At 42.1% G+C, this 16976-nt stretch overlaps 1 protein-coding gene across 3 annotated transcripts in view; it reads right to left on the reverse strand.

Annotated features, from left to right (window-relative positions):
* The window catches only part of LOC129442944 (tripartite motif-containing protein 16-like protein), a 43112-nt gene that overhangs the window by 24018 nt on the left and 2118 nt on the right, over window positions 1-16976 (reverse strand). Inside the window, exons 2-6 of one of the 3 annotated variants that reach the window (XM_073855907.1) lie at window positions 15984-16070; window positions 15541-15774; window positions 15280-15439; window positions 15079-15138; window positions 7758-9059 (exon numbers count right to left, since the gene is read on the reverse strand). The exons of the other annotated variants lie outside the window; for them this stretch is intronic. Of the exons in view, the coding sequence (XP_073712008.1) occupies window positions 8539-9059; window positions 15079-15138; window positions 15280-15439; window positions 15541-15774; window positions 15984-16070 (1062 nt within the window). The 3' untranslated portion in view covers window positions 7758-8538. Of the gene's footprint in view, window positions 1-7757; window positions 9060-15078; window positions 15139-15279; window positions 15440-15540; window positions 15775-15983; window positions 16071-16976 lie in introns of those variants that run through there. 3 annotated transcript variants of the gene reach the window in all.

Here is a 16976-nt window from a genome sequence, read left to right on the forward strand (position 1 = left end):
GCTGGGACATCTACTGCTACTGCTACACCTCCAACCCAGGGTACCGGTGCCACTCTGCCTGAAAGGCTGGTTTTTGTACCGCGGGATAGGAAATGTCCAAGGTTTAATGGTAAGACTGGCATCGGTATTGAAGAGTGGGTTGAAGAGGTACAAGCATGTATGCAGCTTCGTCACCTTTCTACCATCGATCAATCATTGTTTTTATTTGACCACTTAGAGGGGGAGGCACGGGAGGAGATTCGTTACCGCTCCGATGTCGAAAGGGGTGATCCAGCTAAAATTATCTCTGCATTGCGCGATTTATATGGTTGCTCTCAGTCATATGTATCCTTACAAGAGGCTTTCTTTTCTAGAAAGCAGCAGGAAGGGGAGACCCTTTTGGAGTTCTCCCTTGCCCTGATGTATCTCTTGGAGCGTGTTAAACAACAGTCACCATATCCGATGTTAAATTCTGAGATCGTTTTGCGTGATCAATTTGTCGAGCATGTTGCAGATAGCTCTTTGCGTCGGGAACTTAAACAGTTAGTACGACGTCATCCTACTTTTCAGTTGTTGGAGGTCCGTAAGGAAGCGATCAGGTGGGAACAGGAGGGACTGCCGGGGGGCGCACGTGGTCGTAGCCAGTCTGTTCCTTTAACTCCGGTAATTCAGTATGGGGTTCAAGGTGGGGCCGTACCAGATGGCGGGGGTCCATTGCAGAAATCTGAATTGAGTGAGTTGAGGGAAATGTTTCAAGCACAGCAGGTGCAACTGAACCAGCTTACTCAAAGTCTTTCTTTGTTACGGGGTCCTGTTGCTTATCAGTCCCCACGTTCACATAGTCCAGTACCGCGCTCGCATAGTCCCTCACCGCACTCACGTGGTCGTTCGTCGTATTTGAGTAACCCCTCTCGTGGTGGTTCCGTTATATGCAGACGATGTCAACAACCTGGCCATTTTGCCAGGGAGTGCGACGGGGAACGCGTTCCCCCTCGTACTCAAACCTCTTTGCTTACGCACCCTTCTGTGGCGGGAGGTAGACAGCCTGGTGTTCAACAGCAGTCGGAAAACTAATTCCCACCGTGTTGCAGAGTCACAGCTCGGTTGGGAAGGATATTGGCTCTAGTGTTTTTCAGAGTTCTAGTTCCGTGTCCCGGTTAATGTCGTCAGGTCCACATTTGGATGTCCTTATTGGTGGAGTAGAGATACCCTGCTTGATTGACACTGGTTCAATGGTGTCTACGATTCGGGAGAGCTGTTTTGTTCGCCATTTTGGGTTAGGGGGTCAGGATCGTTTGCGGTCATGTCAATGGCTGCAGCTTAAAGCCGCTAATGGGTTGGACATCACTTACCTCGGATACTTAGAGTTAGATGTGGAGCTCTGTGGCAGTTTGGTTCCACAGTGTGGGGTGCTTGTTGTCAAAGACCCTCCTGGTGGCCTGTGTTCTCAGTTGCCAGATGTCATGGGAATGAATGTTCTCAGTCGGTACTACCAGGAGTTCTTTGGACAGCATGGCCTCTCTTTCTTTAAGTTGCCTTCTATAGCACAGGCGCCTAGCTGTGTAATTCAAGCCTTTCAGCATTGCCACTCTGTGAGTACTCAGTCTCGTTTCAATCGTCTGGGTTTAGCTCGGGTCAGGGGGCGGCAAGTGTGGCGCATTCCAGGTGGTACATTACGGTTTGTGACAGCAACTTGCGCAGAGCAGTTTTCATGTGATCCAGTTCTTTTTGAGCCCTCTGAGTCTGGCCTACCTGCTGGACTGTTAGTTTCACCTTCATTGGTGCAGGTAAGTCGAGGAACAGTTTTTGTTCCTGTGGTAAATGTGGGTACTACTGATGTTTTGTTGCATCCTAGGACGCCTTTGGGAACTCTAACAGGGGTGCTCGTTGTTAGCTTGCCAGCTGGAGTTAGTGAGGTTAGTCCTGTGGTCGCCACCGTTAGTTCTCAGGAAGTGTCCGGCACAGAAGAACAGATTAGTTCCATTGATTTGTCAGGGTTGTCATTAGAAGATCAAGATCAGGCTAGGGCTTTACTACGGAGGTATCAGTCGGTCTTCTCAGCTCATGAGGGAGACTTGGGGTGTACTAATCTTTTGTCACATGACATCCCTTTGTTGGATGACATCCCAGTACGGCAGCGCTATCGCCGTATACCCCCTTCTGAGTACGAAGTAGTTAAAGCTCATATTAATACCTTGTTAGAGGCTCAAGTTATAAGAGAGAGTTGCAGTCCGTATGCGTCCCCGATAGTTTTGGTGAAAAAGAAGGACGGTAGTCTACGCATGTGCGTGGACTACCGTCAATTGAATTCCAAGACTAGGAAAGATGCATTCCCTCTGCCTCGAATCGAGGAGTCTTTGGATGCGCTCACTGGGGCCCGCTGGTTTTCCACTATGGATTTAGCCAGCGGGTACAACCAGGTTCCTGTCAGTGAAGCAGATAAACCAAAACTGCCTTTTGTACACCGTTTGGCCTTTTTGAGTGGAACCGTATGCCCTTTGGGCTTTGCAATGCCCCTGGGACATTCCAGCGTTTAATGCAGCGGTTGTTCGGTGACCAACAGTGCCAGTCACTATTGTTGTACCTTGATGACATTGTCATTTTTTCCTCTTCCGTAACACAGCATTTGCAGCGTTTAGAAGTGGTTCTGAGCAGGTTGAAGCGTGAGGGTCTTAAGGCCAAGTTGGAGAAGTGCTCCTTTTTCCAGTCTGAGGTAGCATATCTGGGGCATGTAATATCAGCTGAGGGCGTCGCGACTGATGCACGGAAGATAGAGGCAGTGGCACGGTGGCCCCGACCTACTAGCGTTACGGAGCTGCGCTCCTTCCTGGGCTTCGCTAGTTATTATCGCCGGTTTGTGGAGGGGTTTGCTAAGTTGGCGGCCCCTCTGCACAAACTGGTTGCAGAATGTGGACATGTGAAGCCCAAGGTACGAGCGGAGCAGAGTTTTGCCAGTGCTTGGTCGGATCAGTGCCAGAAGGGCTTTGAAGACCTGAAGGAGCGTCTTACTACGGCCCCGGTTCTTGCATACGCAGATTTCTCCCTCCCTTTCATCCTGGAGGTGGATGCTAGCCTGAGTGGGCTAGGCGCTGTTCTCTCCCAAGAACAAGGCGGAAAGGTGAGACCTATAGCCTTTGCAAGTCGTGGTCTTAGACCCCCAGAGCGGAATATGTTAAACTATAGCTCCATGAAGTTAGAGTTTTTGGCCCTCAAGTGGGCAATGTCAGAGAAGTTCAGGGAGTATTTGTTGGGTAATAAATGTGTTGTCTTTACTGACAATAACCCGCTCAGCCATCTAAATTCGGCCAAGCTTGGGGCTACAGAGCAACGGTGGGCGGCACAGCTTGCTTGTTTTGACTTTGACATTAAGTACAGCTCTGGGCGCAGCAATAAAAATGATGATGCCTTGTCTAGGCAAAATCCATCTGCCTCAGGGGTGGCACATGGCTGGCCTCCAGGTACAGTAGTTCCAGCTTCTGTGCAGCAAGCAGTAGGACTAACATCTGTCCCATTGGTAACTCAGGCTGTTGTGTCTGCCTTGCCTAGCCATTCTGCTATAGACCTGAGCATTTTGCAGGAGGCAGATCCAGTAATCAAAGAGGTTTTGTGTTTATGGAGAAAAGGGAAACGCCCGGTGCCCGCTGAACGTCAGTCACTTTCTAAGGCCGCATTGATTTTACTACGGCAATGGGATCGCTTTGTGGAAAGGCAGGGGTTGCTTTATCGCCGGGTACTCCGTCCAGATGGGGGGGAAGAAATTCTCCAATTGGTTTTGCCATCAGTGTTACGAAGTGAGGTTTTGACTGGGTTACATCAAGATCACGGGCACCAGGGCGTTGAACGCACTACCGAACTAGTACGTCAACGTTGCTATTGGCCTGGCATGTCAGCTGAGGTGGCACAGTGGTGTCAGGAGTGTGACAGATGTCAGTCTGCCAAAGATATGCAGCCGGTGGCCCGTAGTTTTATGGGTCATTTATTGGCTTCTAGGCCAAATGAGATACTGGCCATTGATTTCACCCTGTTGGAGCCATCCCGTTCAGGGGTGGAAAACGTTCTTGTGATGACTGATGTCTTTACAAAGTACACTCTGGCCATTCCTACTCGAGACCAACGGGCAGAGACCGTCGCTCAAGTGTTGGTGATGGAATGGTTTTATAAGTTCGGGATTCCTGGTCGAGATCATTCCGACCAGGGCCGGAACTTTGAGTCGCGGTTGATTCAACAACTCTGCATGTTATATGGGATTGAGAAATCCCGGACCACACCTTATCACCCAGCAGGCAATGGGCAGTGTGAGCGTTTTAACAGGACGCTCCACAATTTGTTACGCACACTGCCAGTCTCAAGGAAGCGGGACTGGGTGGCTTGTCTCCCACAATTGCTCTTTTCTTATAACACCACTCCACATCAGGCAACAGGGGAGACCCCATATTTTCTAATGTTTGGCCAGGAGCCTAGGCTCCCTGTCGACTTTTTGCTTGGAAGATTTTCTGAGCCCGCAGAGGGTAATGTGCATGAGTGGATCAGAGAGCATCAGGCTAGGTTGCAAGTAGCTTTCGAGGGAGCTTGTGATTGTTTAAGAACAGCAGCTGATCGTCATAAGTTTTATTTCGATCAGCGAGTGCGAGACACCCCCCTTGAGGTTGGTCATCTTGTCTACTTGCGAAATTGTGATGTGAGGGGTCGTCACAAAATTCAGGATCTGTGGAGTTCAGTGCAGTATAGGGTGATGGAAGTGCCCAGATTGGGTGGTGCTGTGTATACTATCGCACCAGTTGATGATGTCAATAAGGTAAAGCGGGTCCACCGGTCGCTGCTTAAGCCCAGAATTCAGACAAACCTCACTTTGGATCCTGTGGATAGTCCAGGGGTAGATCGGGAGTGATGCCAGGAGTTTAGTCTGGATGAGGGGGATTTATGGGCAGTAAGGTCTGAAACCCTTTTAACGGCTTCTAGCCCCGTTCAGCCGGGAGGTCCGAACCCACTTGAACCCATGCCTGAGTCGTTAAGTGGGCAAGGTCAACCCAGTGAGGTAGGGGAACCCATGCTTGACTTGTCAGGCAGGCGAGGACAATCAAATGTTGATGTCGGCTTGTCTTCATCAGGGGATGTCCCGTCAATGGAGGAGGCTCAGGCCCCCTTAGAGGTATCTGGACCTCCAGTTGTACTGCAAAGGCCAAGGCGGGCCACTGCTGGCCAGCACTCTAATCTTTACCACCTACCAAGGTCTGTAAGTGGCCCTGTAGGGGAAGAAGCTGCACCGGTTGAGTTAGTGTCTAATGCTGTTTTGGCTTATTTTCGGCCTTGGAGTTAACTTTTGGGTGTTTGGGTCCATCGTCGGGGCGCCGATGTGTGATGTGGGGGTGGATTGTAGCAGAGTAAGGAAGGTTATCTGCTCATTAGGTCACGTGATGTGTGAATCATTATATAAAGGCATGTATTTGGTTACCTGGCTATGCGTCATCCTTGTCACCGCCCTCTTGTGGGACCTCATTCATGTTTTCTCCAGGTATGTGCGTTAGCAGCGTGTAACCTTCCGGCAAACTTTATGTGCGTTTGTTTACGTTACTTTGTTTAACACTACAGGATAATTTGACTACTGTTGTTGGCGTGGGCTGTCTGCTATCCCAGGTATGTGCGCTCTATTTGTTGGACTATGGGAACTGGTGTACTGAAACTTACATGCGGCACCATTTCAGCGTGCTTTGGCGTCTGGTTTGTGAACAGTGAACAACGTTCATTCTAGCGAAGACGCTTTCGGTTAGTGAGTTACGACCGCTAATCTTTGGTACGTATTAGTTTGTTTCTATTTGCGCTGGATTGTCCATTTCTAACCTTTTAAAATAATAATATCCTGTTATATGCTCGGCAGGTTGATCTGGTCTTCCGACCACTTTCTGGGGAACAAGAGGGTTATTTTCGAGGGTTTGACTGCGCTGCTGTTTTGCCTTTGAAACTGTATGGGTCACTTTTGAATCCGATTTTAGGCAACGGGGCTTCACTCGGTATGCCGGTATTTGTGTCAGCGACTTTGTGTTTATTCACATGAACTTCTTGTGTCCATGGTTCACTGATAAGTCGCTTAGTTAATGTGGGTTAGTGTTTTACTACATTTATTTGTTTTTTTTCTTGTGTATTTGAGATTTTTTTGAATTATTTTGCTTGTTTTCTTATTTTGTATGTGGTTTAATACCACTCTTTCTTTCTTTGGTCCTGTTTGGGAGTCTGCTGTGTATTAGTCTGGGCCTAACTATTATAGTCTGATGTTACGGCCCAGTTTCCCTGTAAATCATTAATGCCTGCCCGTGCATCAGTCTGGGCCTAACTATTATAATCTGATGTTACTGTCCAGTTTCCCTGTAAATCATTAATGCCTGCTTGTGTATTAGTCTGGGCCTAACTATTATAATTTGAGGTTATTGCCCAGTTTTCATGTAAACCTTCAACGCCTGCTGGTGTATCCGTCTGGGCCTAACTATTATAATTTGAGGTTATTGCCCAGTTTCCCTGTAAACCTTTAACGCCTGTATGTGTATTAGTCTGGGCCTAACTATTATAAGTTGAGGTTATTGCCCAGTTTCCCTGTAAACCTTTAACGCCTGCATGTGTATTAGTCTGGGCCTAACTATTATAAGTTGAGGTTATTGCCCAGTCTTCCTGTAAATCTCTAATGCCTGCATGTGTATTAGTCTGGGCCTAACTATTATAAGTTGAGGTTATTGCCCAGTCTTCCTGTAAATCTCTCTCTAATGCCTGCACGTGTATCAGTCTGGGCCTTACTATTACTACCCTATAAGGCTTGTGTTTCTTATTGGTAGACTATAACCTCCACGTGTGCATCAGAGCTGGCTTGATGATTTGTAAGTACTACTATAGGTGAGTTTACTGTCAGTTTGTGCCATCAAGTCCGCTGGTGGCGTTTGACTCACAGCATATGTAAAGGTACTGCCTCTTTTGAACGTGGGCTATTTAATTTTCTTTTCCATTTGTATCAGTGTTTAGTAGTTTTTGTTTTGTGATTTTATATTTAATATTGGTTTATGGTGTGTAACTAATTGTGGGTTTGTTTTCTTTGTATTTTTGTTTGTAGATTTGTTTGTTTTGACGATTGTGTGGGGTGGGTCATTCTTTTGGATGGGAGGAGATAATTTTGTATTTTTCTTTTTGAGTGATTTTTACACTGTGTGCTGTGCTGAATCTATACCTTTCACACGTGTGCCGTGTGTGTGCGTGGTGTTGGGGTGATTCCATGTGTAACCGGGGGTTGTTATCTCCTCTTGTTTGAGTTGAGACCCAGCCAATGTTAAGTGTTTTGTATGTGTTGTGCTGATTTTATAAGTGACTGAAGACCAGTGTTTGATACTCTTTTTTAGCTAATATAAAATAAAGGTGTATATTTTTCATTATTCTCGTGCCCTTGTCTCTTGCTCACTCCTAAGGTAACGAACCTGTGTCCTTTTTGGACTGTTCCCCCGGTATATTTGGGGGTGGCGTAGTCGAAAGCTGTGCCCTTTTTGGGCCTTGTTGGTATTTCATAATCTTCCAATAGAGAAATTATATTTCAACCTGACCGCTCTGCTACAAGTGCAAAATGTTTGTTGGTTTGATTTCAAGGAACACACACACTGATATAATGATTAAAAATTCATACCTGAAATGCACTCTTAAGTAGCTTTGGATAAAAGCATCTGTCAAATGTATAAATTAATATAGTATTATAAACTGCATTTTTCCCTCTTTTAAGTTAAAATGAAAGGCAATGTTTATGAACATTCGTTTAATGATTCCTCATAGCATTTTAAAGCCACAATGTACAGAAAACCACACAAAAACATTTTAGATTACTAAACCTAAAAATAACAAATGTGATCCTACCTGGGAAGTCCAGCTACAGTTCAGCGATTTTATTTTATTTTAAATTTTAGTGCATCAAAGTAGTCATGAACAAAAAAAGACAAATTACATTTCATTGATTGTTAAATGAAAGCTTTACATACAATTCCTTAAATGTTAATTTATAAAAGGAAAAATACTAAAATTAATGATTTTATAGACACTACGCTTTATAATTTTGCACAGAAATACCTGTTTGCTTACTTTGACTTTGATCATTTCTGTATTTACTTTAAGTACAGAAACAACTGATGATTCCTATATAATTTGTTTCAGGAATCTCTTTTTCTATCATTTAAAAGTGTACACTGACCATAATATTAAATTACAAGAGAGACAATCGTGTCAGGCATAAATAAAGGTTCTTAATTCGGTGCAGATATTTTTTGTGTCATCAACAAAATTTCAGGAACAGCTTACCTGTTTTGTAGCTCAACTTGTGACAAGATAACCACCCTGTTTTAAATACATTTGACATTTTTTGATATTTAGTTTGATGAACTCCTAAATATGATCTAAAATATGACATGCAGTGCACCTAGCATGTTCAGCTAAATTGAATGTTCCAGTACGCAACAGTGCAACATCGATACTACGAAAAGCAATCCAAAATGTACATAAATTAAATCAGGATTTACCTTTATAATAAATAAAAAACATTATCTATACTGTTGGATCACAGAGTTTTACTGATCCAGAATAAACTCTAAACCCAGGATAGAGAGGTTTAGTGAATGTGGTCTGGACTTTGTGGATGAGGGTCATTGTGTCAGAGACGCTGTAGAAGGACAGAGATCCTGCACTGTGATCCACATAAACTCCTATTCTAGATGATCTGAGCACTACAGGGAGTTTAGTCTCAATGTTATTGTGCCAAAATGAAAAACTGGAGCCAGTACAGATCAAACTCCAGGACTGATCATTACTCCCAAATAAACTCTTATTAACTTTGCTGCTTATGTTCTTATATGACACTGATATATACACCATACCACTCCATTCGACCTCCCAGTAACAGCGTCCACTCACACTCTCACTACACAACACCTGATGATAAGAGTCAAATCTGTCTGGATGATCAGGATACGGCTGGCTTGTGTCTGTCTTAGTAACCACTCTGTTCCCCTCAGAAAGACAGAGACGTTTATGTGCTGTGTTTGGCTCTGCAGTAATCGGATGATAATCTATGGAGACAAAAGAATATTTGAATGTATTTCAATAATTAAATTAAAACTTTAAAAAAGGCTTAATTTAATATTTGTATGGACCGTAATTGTGTTAAGATTGTATCAGAAATTAAGATAATTTACATAAAGAATCTGACTACATCTGACTTACTGTTACAGTGGTTAAGGTTATGAATGTGGTTTGTAGTTATGAATGTGTATTAATTGTTTCCTTACTTAGTTACACAGAAGTTATATATTTTGTTTAAAGGTTTTATTTTTCAAACTGATTTTGTTTTGTGTAAGAGTCTTCAAGTCAAGCAATTTTATTTCATAAATAAATGTTTTAAGTAGGGGAGAGCGGGGGCGAAAGTAACGCAGGACGAAAGTAACAAAGCAATTTTCTCCAAGCCCTGTTAAGATTTGCATCCCAAATTATGACAGCATCTTAGCACACAACCCCTGACAGAGCTGACAAAAATCGCATTATTTACTCACCATTTTCCGCATGTAGATCCAGAAAGGTGTTTTCATCCATGATAAGTAAATTCCTAAAGCAGTCATTTTTTCTTATAAAGTGTTGTGTTTCTGGTTTCATGTGTTACAGTCCTGATCAATCTACAGGTTATTTAATGCTCCAACACATCCTGAAGTTTGACTTCTCAGAGTTTTTCAAAATAAAAGTAAATCGTGTTTAAGGCTACGTTTACACGGAAAAGCAAAAATGCATTATCACTCTTTATTCCGCGTTTTACGAGCATTTTGGGGGGAAATCTGCATGCATATGGTGACGCAAAAGTGTGTGATATTCGATGTAGTATGCACCCCAGGTGGCTAGGTGGGAATGTGAAGCACTGACACACAACAACACCAAGTCCACCCGCCTGCGTACAACCTGCTTCCTTATTCTCCCAGGGCTGGGTTCAGACCCGACAAAACGTTGCACAACGTTTATTAAACAGAAACGGGGATGCGTTGAACACCCTGTTGTGATGACGCAAGACTTGCAAATACGGTAGCTGAGAGGCCATTCTTTGTGCTCTTTTTTAAATGTTTCTGAAGCCTGATTAAATCGTTATAAATGTCTCTTTAGTACCGCATGGTTTATTTACATCTTGCCGCTGATTGGGCCGACATTTCTGACACACCCACCAAACAAGAGAAAATGCATCTAAAACCTGTTGCACAGCATTTCCAGTAAACATGTCAATCAACCCGGAAACCGTAGCAAAACGTTGGACACCGGTGTGAGCTTGAACGTTCCCCTGGTCTCGTCCAAGCCGCAAGGTTTGCCTCCGGCGAATTGCCGCATCAACAATTTGATAGAGGTAATTAATGCACCTTCTCTGATCATTAATACTAGCTGTGAATATTTCGTAAAACTGCTGGAAAGACTGCTATGAAAACTTGAAGGTCCGACGTATCGAAATAATCCAACATGTTTGTTGTTATTTTCCTGAACTGGCGCATGCCTGTGACTTAAACGCGTACGCGTCGAGAGCCACCGTAAGCAGACTTTTGCGTTTTTACTCTTTAGACGGGAACACAACGGTAAAGCGTTTTTAGGATTTCCACTCTGGAGAGTGGTTTCACTTTTTTGCATTTTTAAGCCCCAAAACGCCGTCGCCATGTAAACGAAAGGCACATCGGATCAAATATTTTTACGTTTTCACCCTTGAGCTAAATTTGTGGAATGGTTTGAGTAATTCCATCAAACAAAGTGTTAATATGCTGCAATTTAAAAAAAAACACAAGAGTTTCATTTTTGATAAGTATAAAAGTGGTGAGGGTGGATGATAATTCATTATTGATGTAAATGCTGCTTGATAATGACTTCTGTATATGCTTCTTTATCTAAATATTAAGATAAAGCTTTACTTTAATTTAGTTTTTTTTTCCCTGTATTATTTAAAATGTTAGTTTGATTTATCTTGTTCGTTTGTGAATTGTTTTAGGTAGTTACTGGGGGTAGGTCTTGATAAGCCTAGGGCTTTTACATATCCCTTTTTGAACAGGGTGTTGTTTATTATGCAAAATTTGTTTTATCTAATTGTATGTATATTGCATACGCATTTCCATCTTTTAATTTAATTGTTCGAAATAAAAAAAATCATTCATTCATTCATAAATGTCAGGAGTTCCTGTCGGGGCGAAAGTAACACTAAATACTTTTGTCCCACTGCTAAAATTGTTGTATATGTTGAAAATGTATACCGTATTATTCTAATTTGATTTAATTTCATTTTCATAGTATTCATACTGTTAAAATTTTTATTCTCAACTATTTAAGTTTGTAGTTTTGGTTGCTTTTGAAACATTTGATGAAACTGAAATTTAAAATGAAAATGTAATTTCATTTATTTTTTACAAAGATAAATTGCTAAATATGTTTGCAGTTAGAAATTAACAAGGTCATAGTCATGCATATTTAATACAAACAAGTGTAACACAAAAATCTATCTTGTTTTGTTGTGTTACTTTTGACCCACCTGACCTTTGTGTTACTATCGTCCCTGCTGACGGGGTCAAAAGTAACAATGCGCTATGTTCAAAGGGAAATTATACTGAAGTGGTTTTACATTTGTTCAAAATTCCACCTGGTATTGATAGACCACACTTGTGAGTTACTGACCAGTTTAATTCAATTTGGAGTTTAATTCAATTAAACTGTGGGGTATATCAAGTTTTGGTAATATATCAATATTTTTTGTTATGTTATCCTGCCTGTTTTCCTAATTTATTTTCCTACGTACTCCATTTCCCATGATCCTCCACGCTACCTCATCAGTGTCTTGTCTTCAATTATCCTGACCTGCCAGCCATTACCTTCATCAGGTAGGTATTTAGACTATTTTTCCCAGTCCTTTGTCAGTTCAAATGTTGTTTCATGCGTTTGATGCTAAAGTTTGCCTGTTTAGTTGTTTTGTTATTAAAGTTCCATGTTCATTGTCATTAGGGGTGGAACAGAACACAGAAGTCACGGTTCGGTAGCCTTAATACATTTTTAAATTACATTTGAGCATATTTCATATTAATGTACTAAAGAACAAAAAAAAATGTAGGCTTGTAGGATGAATTAATAGGTGTGTACGACTTCACGGGACGCTGCAAGAAACGACAAGTGGATGACATCAGAGTAATGCGAGAGCGATTTGAAATCAGTCTCCTCTGCAAGATTCAGCTGATGGCGCTGCGTAAAGTTGAGCACACTTAAAAAACTGAAAGCAGCTGAACTCGACAGAACTGCCCTGTGTATGCCTGCGCTTCGTCCATAATTTTATATAGCAGGACAATTTATCTCCTACTTCTCAGCATGAGAAATAGAAGGTGTGGCATGTGAGTGTGTGAACTGACTGAAATGCTTGTGTGTCACAGTGAATGTGTGAGACTTGAGAGCCCTGATTAGATGTATTTCCACTCACATACCCAACAACTGCTGAACAACGCCGACACCCAGTCCTCGTCTTTTCCACCACTCTCTCGCCTGTACTACTGTTAATTGCTGGAAAACCAACGTTTTCCAAACTTGCGATCTTAAACAGGCCGGCGGATCCTCATCACCACTTGCCATGTCGCTGCTATCTCTGACTCACTCACTGGACCCTCGGCCATCTGCAGAGTGCCAGAGGCCCTGTCCCAAATGGTGCACTTCATGTGGACTTTCGGTCGCGTCTAGGAGTCCGTAAGGTGTCCCATATGTCATTTTTACTCTCCGAAGTGCGCTCATCAGCGCCCATTTTAACCCTTGATGCAGTCTTCGGTAAACCCCGCACTGCAGCAGGCTTTGCGCACTTTACCAACCCAGAAGTCCTTGCGAAAGAGAAATCAGACCAATCAGACGCCGGAAGGGAGGAGTTCACACTGATTGGCAACTTCTCTTCCTATTTCTGGCGTGACACTCGAGTCTGTCCCAAAATACAACTTCGTGCACCCTCTTGAACTCGCGCCAAGGGTCCCTAGGGTTTGCACTACATGATATCATCAAAGTGTGGACTCTGAGGAGGACCACAAGTCCGGAGTGTGCCATTTGGGACAGGGCAAGAGAATGTAGATGGGCTCTGATAGAGCGCATACGTAGGTGGAGCTCGGCTGCATCGGCGCCAATCAGAGCTTCAAAGCTGAAGCAGGGCTACAGATTAGCTGTCCCTAAAGAACCTGCGTATCTAACAGTAGTTTCGCATTACATTAATTATTTTGCACACAAGTTTTTTTTCATACCGTGTATTCTCCGTTAAAATTCATGCACTGAAACGTGACCCGCGTACCGATTCGGTGCGATATGAATAGATGTACCGTTCCACCCCTAATTGTCATCCGAGGTTAGTCTCCTCTATCCTTCTGCACACATCCTGACAGTGGGATATGAGATGAGACCATACTGTCACTATCTGTGTGGTTTATTATGATCCTTTCTCCTTTGCAACAGAAACTCTAAGACCTAAGCTTTCCAACCAGCTGTTGTTCAGCTAATTATTTTCAAAGAGGAAGGAAACGCCTGTCTTTCAATTTATGAACCAAAACCATTCATGTTGAAATAGAAAAGAACCTCCTGAGAAACCAGGCTCAACCAGGAGAGCGATACTTCTCTGCTGACAGCTGTAATCCCTAACTTTATGCTTAAAGGCAGAGTAGGTAGAGCCCTGCAAGCCCGGGCTAAGCCCATTTGGGCCGGGCTCGGGCCGTTTTTTTTTACAGACCGGGCTTGGGTCGGACTCTGGTTCATTTTAGCGTCTCTCCTCATTGTGTGTGTGTGTGTTTGCGTGTGTTGCATATAGGGTTGGGTAGGGCTTGAACACTACGGGCTGGGTTAGGGCTGGAGTTTTTGGCCCGTGCAGGGCTCTAAGAGTAGGCAGGTTTAAGTCTAGAAAAGTCTAAAACACTTTTTTCCAAATTTGTTTAAACTGTCTTTATATACCAATACATATAAAATGTAAGTACTCTGAAAAAGAGAGTATAAAAATCGAGTGTCTGTAGAACTCTCACGACTTTTTTAAACACAGCTAATTATTTCCATTCACTCCACCCCCTCCCTTCTGGGTTTCTTCTAAAGCCACGCCCCCAAAACACATGAACACGCGACGCCGACCGATCTGCTGGCAGAAGCATTTACCTGTGACGAGCGGAGAGGAAGGAGCGCGGTGTATGTAGTAACATCATGTCAGAATCACATGTAATAATACACCTAACTTTATCATCACTATGAATATAAACAAAGAGGATGCCTTTTAGTAGGCTACTCACTATTAAGCTAGCATATCGATACTGTTAAAGTTTAAAATATATTTTGTTTGATTCGGTAACAAACGAGCTAGTTATATTTATAAGACAAAGCTAAAAACAGGTTGCATTGATTACATTTTTTTCATTACCATCAGTTACACTGTGATGAAGGTGAATTTCGTTGGAGATTTATAACATATACGGTGTTTTGCATGTAAGAGTTTCTGTGATGAAAGCATTGTTGATATTTACTCTCATTTGATTTCTTTGTTTATTCCTTTTTTTTGCCTTGTTTGCCTTCGCTGACTGGATATGCAGGTACTGTGAGTTCTGAATGCTATTTCTCTGCTGTAGTTTTGCTCTTCCTAGAGTGCCTCGTGCACGTTCAAATCAATCGGGTGTGCGCATGTGTGGGCAGATCCCATAGCAACAAGGGTGGTAACCATGGTCACGAGAGAGAGTGATAGTTGCGCAAGCCAATCATTTGTTTCGTCCTGAATTAAAATAATTAGCTGTGTTTAAAACAGTCATGTAATGTTTACAGACACTTGAGTTCTACACTCTTTTACTCTTTCAGAGTACTTACATTTTAATTATGTATTGGTATAAAGACAGTTTAAACAAATTTGTAAAAAAGATTTTTAGATAATTCCTGCCTATCCATCCCTAAAAGGAAGCAAATTATAATTTTACGTTGTTTTAAGATTAAGGGAGTTTAAAATGCACATTATCCACTGATGATCACTTGTGAAATTTGTTTCAGCATTTATCTCAAAAGTTTATCTTAAGCTTTTGTGTATTATTTGCTGATACTCACATTGTAAGAACTGTTCCCTGTTATTCGGTTCAGGGGTGGGAATGATGTCATTATACTTTACTATAGAAAGAAACATAAATATTTATTTTAATAAATTATAAATTATGGAAGAAAGAAAATACAAATTTAAATTGTATTTATTTAGCATATACAAATACTGCATAATATGTGCCTGATTTTTCAGAAAAAGAGGTGCATTACCTCTATTAGATATTTTTTCCATTTCTTCTCTACAGAAATCTTCCAGTTTCTCACTCAGATGAGACACAGATTTACATACATCATCATAAGAGAGGAAAGAACTGACAATGATGCTGAGTGAATCTATAGATCCAGGAGGAACAGAGAGAGACTGGAAACTCTACACAAACACAAAGACAAACAACACAAACATTTAATAAAATATAACCACAGTGCTCTTCACTTCCTAAACACCACTGTCATGTTCATCAGATCTGTTACCTGGAGAAAATGGATGTGATCGTCTGTGTGTGAAATCTGCGCCAGCTCAGCATCTCTCCTCCTCAGATCATCAATCTCCTGCTCCAGTCGCTTCAAGAGTCCTTCAGCTTCACTCACTGCAGTCTTTTCCTGATCTCTGATCAGCTGTGTCACCTCAGATCGTCTTCTCTCAATGGATGTGATCAGTTGAGTAAAGATCCTCTCAGTGTCGTCCACTGCTGTCTGTGCAGAGCGCTGTTAGGACACACAGAGAGAGGAGCATTAGAATCAGCAGCATTCACTCAGCTCTTACTGGTACATCACACAGTCTGTTACACACAGTGAACTTCAGTCAAAGTCATCCAGCACTGAACTCTTCACTGACTAATTGGATGAGAGTCCTAACTGAGTCTGAAACAGATCTGAAACAGCAGACAGCAGTTGTTCTTCTCATCAAAACTCACCTTATGAGTCTTCACAGCATCTCTCAGCTCCTGAAGCTTCTTCTGGCTCTCCTGGATTCTCTCCTGGTATTGTCTCTGCAGCTGTTTCTGTTGGATGATAAACCAGATCAACTGTACAACTATAGTGTGATTTATTGAAAAAGTGAATCAAAAAATGAACTTGATATTCTGTTATATAAGAGATCATCATAGTTAAATGAACATTCTGCAAGCTTGAGAACTGAAAACATCCTCTTTACTGAAATATAACAGTTTTTGTCACCAAGCCATTAAAACAGTCGATTCAGGAATGTGCTGAAATATGACGTCAGATTAGAATTTAAACATCTCCCCAAACCCAAAATATAACGACTACTTTTGAAACCCCACCCACAGCTTCGCATGACACACGTGTGGGCCAGGGGGAAACAGTATTACCAGGTTTGTGGTGTTTCCGCACAATTTGGCTATCAGTTGCGGAAAAAAATTCGGGTTGCGATTTTTTTGGGCTAGTTTTATATTGTGCTGCGGCTGCGAAAATGTTCATTTGTAGACTTATAAAATTAACTTTATTTTCATAATGTGCATTAATCCCATAAGCAATACCTGACAACCCAAGGGCCACTGCAGCGTCAGGAAGTCAGTGGAAAAGTGAGTGGAGGGGCGCGTTTTGCTCTTAATATAACGTCAGGAACAAGAAATTACCTTACGTGAGGAGTTACCGAGAGGATATTTACAGGCCATGTAAACCCATATTTGTATGATCTGTTCAAGTTAAATAAAAAAATTAAACACAGAGATAGTATGTAAAAAGGGCAGAGTTTATATACTGTCTCAAAATGGCACGGTTGGGTACACTTAGATGTTCTTAAGATAATCTTAAGAAGTACTAAAGTAAACATTTTTGTATATTTAGAACAGAATAGTGTGTGAAAATAAAGCACTTTAAGTGCATTAAGAAAATGTTCATCTGGAAAGTACATTAAAAGCAATAGTAAGACTTTATTTTTATTT

The sequence above is a fragment of the Misgurnus anguillicaudatus genome, chromosome 2 (genome assembly GCF_027580225.2).
Source record: "Misgurnus anguillicaudatus chromosome 2, ASM2758022v2, whole genome shotgun sequence".
In the NCBI taxonomy this organism is placed as follows: domain Eukaryota; kingdom Metazoa; phylum Chordata; class Actinopteri; order Cypriniformes; family Cobitidae; genus Misgurnus; species Misgurnus anguillicaudatus.